The 8,585-nt window shown below is 29.6% G+C and overlaps 2 protein-coding genes across 2 annotated transcripts in view; both read left to right on the top strand.

Annotated features, from left to right (window-relative positions):
• LOC119667101 (glutamate--cysteine ligase-like) overlaps positions 1 to 38 on the top strand; it is a 3,124-nt gene extending 3,086 nt beyond the window's left edge. Inside the window, exon 6 of the mRNA XM_038076387.1 lies at positions 31 to 38. Within this exon, the coding sequence (XP_037932315.1) occupies positions 31 to 38 (8 nt within the window). The remainder of the gene's footprint in view (positions 1 to 30) is intronic.
• Positions 39 to 414: 376 nt separating this feature from the next.
• LOC119674645 (kinesin-related protein 4-like) lies at positions 415 to 2,413 on the top strand. Its single transcript, XM_038085797.1, has 2 exons — positions 415 to 472; positions 545 to 2,413. The coding sequence occupies exons 1-2, from the start codon at positions 427 to 429 to the stop codon at positions 1,942 to 1,944; spliced, it is 1,446 nt and encodes a 481-aa protein (XP_037941725.1). The 5' UTR covers positions 415 to 426; the 3' UTR covers positions 1,945 to 2,413.
• The last annotated feature ends 6,172 nt before the right edge of the window (positions 2,414 to 8,585 follow it).

Raw genomic sequence — 8,585 nt, 5'->3', positions numbered from 1 at the left:
CATAAAATGTAATATCATAACCAATTAAAGAAAAATAGTCTTGACTAATGGATTAAATCAAATCCATTAAATTAAAATGCTATCCATAACCAATATTTTTTCATAAAACAAATTATTTAAAAATTATTATTAATAAAATAATAAATTAATTTTATAATTATTAAAATATTTACATAAATAAATTCATTTATAACGAAAAATAATAGAAATTTACCTCTTTTAAATAACTTCAGAGTTAATTAATAGAAATTCTTGGGTGTAGACCCTGAAATGGAAAACAAATTTTATAAATTATTTTTATATAATAAAATATTTTAGATTTCTACTAATGTATACATATAAATATGAGTTATTTTTTAATAACGACAATAGATTGTTTTACTAATTATTTATTCTTTTATAATATAGTTTTTCTTAGTAACCACAATGGGTAGAGCATCAAAAATACGCAAAAAGTGGACCACCAAAAAAGGTAAGAAACGAGTACTTTATATTAGAATAACATCGATAGATTAAGATTTTATAACATTAAATTCTACAATAGTTGCCAGCTCTATTCATCCAACAGTTGGATTGAATGAAAATGAAATTAGAAATCTTTACGAGGAATTTCAGCCGATTGCCAGACCACGTGTACAATTTGTCACTAGTCGTTCATTTAGCCATGTTATGAGATTTATGATTGGTTATTCAACACTTAATTCTATTCGTCAACAAAAACAAGCTGACGAAATCGATAGAAGTAAGAACACTCAACATCGTAGCACATATGTACCAGTACCAAGTCCGTTTCCGCCAAATTTTAACTTCTTCCGCAATGGAGAGCATACCATTAGCACAGAGCAGAGTGTAAATAGAAGCCGTCAACAAACAGTTAGTGAACCTTCTTATGGTCGATCAGAACAAAGTCACCTTTCAGGATCCAATGATTCGGAAATTGTAAAGGAAAACAGTGTAGATGGATCAGAGATGCTACAAATGATAGAAATGATAGCAGCAGTTGCTGGAAGTGCTGAAGAAAGTGATGATGAAAATGATGAAGAATCGGAGAAGGTGGAAATAATAACTGCCGATACTGAGAGTAGTGAAGAAAGTGATGACGAAAATGAAAATGATTTGGAGATGGTAGAAAGAATAACAGTAAATGCTGAGAGTGCTAAAGATAGTGATGAAGATAATAAAGATGATTTGGAGATGGTAGAAAGAATCACAACAAATGCTGAGAGTACTAAAAATAGTGATGATGAGAATAAAGAAATAATTGGAGCAGAAATGGAACCAGACAATATTTCGCAATCTGAAGTAGTTGGACCGCACGAACCAAATGAAATATCTGAACAATTACCATATGAAGCACAGCTAGACTTAGTAAGCGAAGAAGAAAATTCACCAGAAGATGCTAATGGCCACAATATAACAGACGAAGAACGAAATCTGCAAGAAATGCTACTTCAAGGAGAATTACAGAACGTAAATGATGAAGAAGGACAGGCAGAGCGCGGTCAGGACGAATTTGTAGTACCTCACTTGATTGATGCTGATATTAATATGAGAGTGTTAAGGCTTCTTGAGCAACATGCACATGAAGTGACTACACATAATTTTTTTGCTCAGCCACCAAGCACAGAGCATCCGGTAAAAAGTATATTTACTAAAAGTAGAGTTTACAAAATAGATGAACCGATTTTAAATATAAAGGAAGCCGAAATTAAGATGCGTGATCAGGTAGAAGATAAAAAGGAGTGCAATGCTGAAACAGAGTTAAAAGAAAGTAATGCATTTATTGTGTCAGATGAAAGTGACGAAGTGTTAAGTACTGAACATGCAACTGATGTAATTGATGAACACAATTTACAGCAAAATACAGAAGAAACTGGTAATCCTGGTGCTGAAGATAATGTTGGTAGTGATGAACCTCAAGAAGGTGATAACGAAAATGAATAAGAGAGCAAAAAAATCAAAAATTATCAAAAAAAAAAATCAAAAATTTCAGGAATTAAAAAAAAAAACTTAATAATATAATACAATATAGAAACAATCACTATGCATTTAAAGCATAGCAAAAAGCCAAGGAGCAAAAATAAAATTCTTAACAAGTGATATGTAGAATGTTGTTATATATATTGTATTATAATTTAAGATATACTACTCAGCTGACGCGATGTGCATTCAAATTCCATATTAAAGAGTAGAGTATCTAACCAAAACTATACGATTGGCTAAAGCAACTTAATTTGTTACAAAATATCCTGGATAAATACATACAAACTTTAATATACAAGTAGTAATCACTTTTTATATTATTTATTAATATTTTAACACATTATATTTTACTATACAACTAAATACGACAACACCGGAATACAATATTCTAGTGTTGCAAATCCTTTTTATATAGCAAAAATTGGATATAAGTGACGCAATAAAGAAATTATTTAATGTTGATATATAAATTTTTGTTTTCTCATTTGAAATAATATATTTATAGTTGAATTTGTAAAAAGTAAATTAAATCTTATCATATAAAAAAAATCGTAAGTAATCGTAAGTATTAATTCTTAATCAATTCAAGAATTTAATTATATTTATTGCAATTAAAAACTTAGCAAGTGTTATGTATAAAACAAAACACTCATTTTAAATAAATGTTTATTTCAATTATTTAAAACTGATATGATTTATATTATAAATTAAATTCATACTTGTTAACCACAGATACATTTAACTTTACATACCAAAAGAGTCAAATAATTATGATTTATTGAAAATATTATTAACCAAAAATATTTCATTTGAAATTCGTTCATTACAATCATTTAATTAAATTATTTTCTAACCTACAAATTTATAATAAAATAAAAATAAAATATTTCATTTAAATATTTTACACAAAGCATTGACCAAAATGTTTATTATTTTATGCAGCAGATGGGAGATATTGGGTATTTGTTTGAGGACTAAAGCAACTTTAATTAGATTCATATAATATTGAGAATTAGTTTTATGGTCTTAACTCGATAATTTAAAATTAAACAGTGGTATTCACAATCTCAAGTAACCAGCTCGGTTACTAAGGAACATAGTAACAATGCAAAATAGTAGCTATAAAATAAACATAAATATTTATATAAAATAAATGTAAATAAAAACAATTTACTTGTTCTATAAAAATATATTAATATATTATATATATATATAACATATAAATTTATTTATATTTATATTACATATAAAGGCACAACCGAAAAGAATCAAATAAATAGTGACAGCACGAAATTGACAGTTGTGATTTGACGCCTTGCATAACGTGTCTTTATGGAAAGGACTAGAATGAGTGAAAAATTTCCGTGTCTATTCATCATATGACTGCCCTTATAACATCGCTCTGAAGGTAGGAGTATGAGATTTTGTTTTTAAAACTTTCGCAATCTAATGTTAATGTTAACTCAATCATATTTCTGAGAGCCTGCACAAATAAGATTAACCTCTATATAAATATTTGTAGTTTGGTTGCATGTATATCTCATTCCATTAAATTTAAGATCAATTGTCGGTATAAAAAACTATACTAAAATACATCCACCCAATTGACATTTTCTTTGTTGCATTGAGGTTGCCATGACAACTTGATGTTATGCAGCTTTCATTATATTTGACATCGGTAACAGCATTGCCAACAATGAAAACTGATTTAATTAATCAAAAAAATTTTTTCTCTTCCGACTTTAACTAAAACAAAAAAAAAAATGGTAAAAAATAGCAAAAAATAGTGAAACAAAATTTTGTACATTTCTGTCGATTTTTTTATTTTTATTTTTTTTGCTGAAATTTTTTCTGTTATTCCCCAATTTCAGTTGCCGTTACTGAAATGCAACAAAAGCACCATTGCAATGATTTTTACCTTTTTAAAGCCACGTCACTTCATCTCATCATAGCCAGATTGTATGCGATGATAAACTCACAACCGCTAGGAAACTGCACCAAAAACCATACTCACCGCGACAGTCAACTAACATGTGGAGGCAAGCAGAACGCGGTTGTTCTTGATTTTTTGGGAAAAAAGACGTTCAAAGCGTGTCAAGGTATTACGCTTTTTCTATTTCAATAACAGTGAAAAATTGCTAAATAACAAGAAGAATAGTTTTCTTCTTTTTACTTTAACCTTTTTCTATTTTAAATCTTTGCCATTTTCATTAAGGTTGTACTTTTTGCAATAATTACTTTTTACTGAGGTCCTTTTTTCTGTCTGCTCTCCACCCAAGAGTTAGATAAATGAGTTAGGTGTTGACGTAAGTGGTAGTACTAAAGGAAGCTTTAAATGTAATGATGACAACTTTTTGCCAGTGATGGTAAGATGTTTGCAATACATAATTATAAGTTTATTTTGTAATTAGTAATATGGAAGATACTTAACACGAATAGAGCATTTTTCATTGACTGAAGTGTCGAAGACGTCTTCAAAAAAATTTTCTTTTAAAATCTTTGATTGTGAATGTTTTTCGTGATTTTTATATATTGTGGTATAGAATATATTATACATAATAAGTTATATGTACACATACGTGTATGTAAAGGAAACGAAACGATAGTGCAACAAATTATATGCAGACTATAAACAATCAAATAAAAATTTAAATATCTCCTATAATCACTGATGATGAGAACTTGACAATATTCGAAACAGCAATATATGGGCAGCTAAATTTCAATAAATTTGTCAATAATTTTTGTTGTTTGCTTCTTCGTTACTGTTCGAACCCTTCTAAATTTTTTTTTCGTCATAAGACGCACCACATTCTACAAAAACAAGTCGGGGAACGGAAATTAAAAAAGCTATAGCCAGACTCAGCCGCAGACCTTGTATGTACTGGATTCCCGGTCAAAAAGGCATAGAGGGAAATGAGACGGTTCGTACTATTGCTAAAAATGGCACAAAACTTTCAGAGGAATAAATGAAAGTACTTAGACCTCTTAAACAAATACATAAACTTCTTGATGAGTAAATGACAAGGCAAACAAAGAAAAGGTGGTGAAACTTATCCATCTATAGTATAGCTAGAACATATACAGAGAAAAGTACACCGAAGATGTTATATCGTCTAGCTGAAGGGACTGTAGATTGTACTATAGATGTGTATTGACAGGTTTCTGTCTGGTCGCACACTAAACCCAATTCGCAGAGATGCTTGTAGAAAATGTAACGTGCAGGATGCAAAGAAAACCTTAGAGCATCTGCTGTGTAACTGCCCGGCTCTCTCGAGAACTCGATAAAAATACTTGAACGCTGTCAGTTTTACCGTTTGGAGCACATATCTGAGGTTTCTGTTGAAATCTTAATATAATTCGTTAATAACACGCGCATCCTAAACGTTGCACACTATCGCTAAAAAATGAAGACTCTGATCTGGTACCACAGGAGATCGTTAAGGTCTACGCGTGGCCTCTTTGGTCTACTAGCTAACCTAACCTAACTTGTAAGTAGTTCTAATTTAAGTTTTTTTTTCAGTTTTTATTGCTGCTTATGTTTAGACTCTTTCAATTAACTTGACAAATTAACTTGGCATCATTTTTCTTACACTATTTTTTACCATTTTTCATACAAATTCCCTACGAAATCTATTTAAATATATGCTTAGGAGTTTGTAAATATTGTTTAAGAGCTAAGATTTAATGAATAATTTTAATATTTATAAGAAAAAAATATTTTACTATTATTAATATATTTTTAAGTACATCTTCTTACACTTCTGCTTAGCTATGGCACAATGTTGTTTGACACATAGGTATAATGTTGGAATTAAAGTACCTTCTAAATTAGCTTAACTACAATCCATCATTTTTATTGAGCTCTTGTCAATCAATTAATTAACTTGCTAATAAGGCATACAGAAAGTAACAGAGCAGCGTCCGCTAAACACCACAGCAAATCAATTAATTATTTTGAAAGTGACTCAGTGAAGAGAAATAATCTTAGAAAAATGTACTTTAAGCTATGGATTTATTTTGTATTTCCCACTGACTTTTTGTCTAAAATTGCTAAGTTCCCAGTTCTCTGATTAATTCGTAGAAAAGCAAATTTCATTTCACTTTAACTTCTGATAAGCAGAGATTGTTGCTGCGACTGTTATTGTGCAAGACATTTATTACCTATCATTCCACTCTACAGTGGATGGCTTTAATTTCAGTGCGAAATAAATTAAGATAAATTATGGGATATAATTCAATAACAAAATATCAAGCCATGGAAGCCATGGAAGCCATGGAAGTGTGCATCTGCCAGATCACGGAAATGAAAACATAATTCTGGCAAAACAATAAATTTCTAATGAATTTATTAAATTTTTGCTTACCACCACAACTACAACAAGTCCCAGCAATTGATTTGTTTAAGTAAAATTTAAGTGATTAATAAATTTAACAATTTGTTTTAAATTTACAAATTCTATTAGAAACATAAAATACTCCCTTTTACCTTCTTAGAAATTGTTTAATTCAAAATTAATGAGTTTTTGGAAAATGCTTTTAAGTAATAAATACGATAAAACTCACATATCCCTTTTACTTGATATTGTTCACTGTAGGCCATATATGAAAGACAGTGGGACTGGTACCCACAAAAGGGTTTTCATTATTTAATTTTACATTTCAGCAACAACAACAACAACCGCAACAACAACAATACATACATTATGTAATTTAATAATGTGCAACTGTAAATTTCTAATGTACACAAGCCTATTTGTATCTTAATCGTCTTAATTTACTTCATTTTCGTGTTAATTTGAATCTTGAACGCTTGAGGTGCGCTAAAGATGTTCCGGTGCGTATGAGTGTTATTCCTCACCGAATCTTCCGCAAACACTAACGAAGCAACTAACACAACATCACAAACATATTTGTTTATTATTTGTAGGCGGCAACAAAAGTATAAAATTTGTTATTTTGGTTTTGTTGTTGACAATGTTTCTCTTCAAATTACCCCCTGTTGTTGTTTTTGTTGTTGTTTTTGTTGCAGTAGTTGGGCTTTGTCCTGCATGTCTCAGTCATAAGAAGGATAATTGCTTTCTTTGCAGTTTTGTCATGCGGAAAATTGCCTTCCAGAATTTAATCAAGACCATTGTTACTGGCTGAACGCACATGCAGGACATTTTTGTTTTTCGGCTACAATCTCAACTTTGTTCTGCTAGGAAATCGTAGATGAATTTTATGGAATACGTACGGTTACTATTGCCATATTATTTTCCTATCTCATCTTTTGTTTCCTACTTTCAAATTATTTTTACTTGAATGTGGTGTATGCGGTTCCTGCAGTCATGTCCTTCTGTACTCATAAAATGTCTTCATTAAGTGCAAATTTGTTTGGTCTAAAAGGGTTCGCCAAAGAAAAAGCCTGGAAATTAGTTGATACAAATTATGGTTGAGACATGGCAAATGACTACAAGAACGAGCTATTTTATATTATTACACTTGATTAAAAATTCCTTACAATTTGATATTAAGTTGAAGGATAAAGAGTTTATACAAATAAAATTGAAAAGTAAATATTTAAAGATAAATAAATTTTTTAACTTTACAGGTACTATTTTAAGTATTGATTTTTATCTTATAATTTAATTTATATTTTTCGATATAGTATGGATGTGGTATGTTGAGAAGTATTTAATAATAGGATCTTTTAAATCTTATTCGTAAATATTATTAAAACCGGTAGGAAAAGAAATTAACTCACGTGTTCACTTCCTCACGTAGGTTCTTTCTCCACATACTTCATCTAAGTTCATGTTTTTTGGCCTAAATAAAACTAAGCGTCTTTAACTTAACTCTCCAAGTTGTGGAAATTTTTCTCTATTGATCTCTATGAGTGATTTTAGTGGGATAAAATTTCGCACTGTGTTTATGGATTTTTTTCAACTTCCATCAAAAAAGATAAAAGTATTTCATAACATTAAATTATGCATAATACTTGTGTAGTTTTTACAGGAAAAACACCAAAAAATCTGTTGTATTACTCTTCTGGATAATTTAGTTCCAGACATAAGTATATATGTAGGTACCCTTGAAGCTCATTCCACAGCATTCTCAGCATAATACTTGTGTTTTTAATCAAAATCAAAAATCAAGTCATAAAGCACCTAACTCTTTCCCGAAAACTACTGAGAATGTTGAATCGAAACCACATTTTAGCTTACAGCAGAGGATTTTAAATTTCGTGAATTAAACCAACTATTCGTTTGTAATAATATCCAAATCCAAATTTTACAGATTCGTTGATGTTTTGATATTCATTTAAGATATTTTATTTATCTAGATATTGTTTCACAAAAAGAAACCACAAATACCATTTAATATGATATATATTTAAGCAATAAAATAAATCATACTGAAAACTATTTTGTTCTTCATGATATGCTTTTATTAGAACAAGCAAAAAATTATAAAGTTTTGATCATATTTTATATCTGAGCACTGAGGTAATAATAATACACCCGCAGCCACAATATCCATAGAGCACTGTGAAAAAAATTGCTGGAAAGTAAGTAAAAAGTTTGTGAAGCAACATAATTTTAGTAAATAAATGTTTCAAG

The sequence above is a fragment of the Teleopsis dalmanni genome, chromosome 1, assembly GCF_002237135.1.
Source record: "Teleopsis dalmanni isolate 2A chromosome 1, ASM223713v2, whole genome shotgun sequence".
In the NCBI taxonomy this organism is placed as follows: Eukaryota; Metazoa; Arthropoda; class Insecta; order Diptera; family Diopsidae; genus Teleopsis; species Teleopsis dalmanni.
The sequence above is the reverse complement of the archived record's forward strand: the minus strand, read 5'-3'. Positions and strand labels throughout refer to the sequence as shown.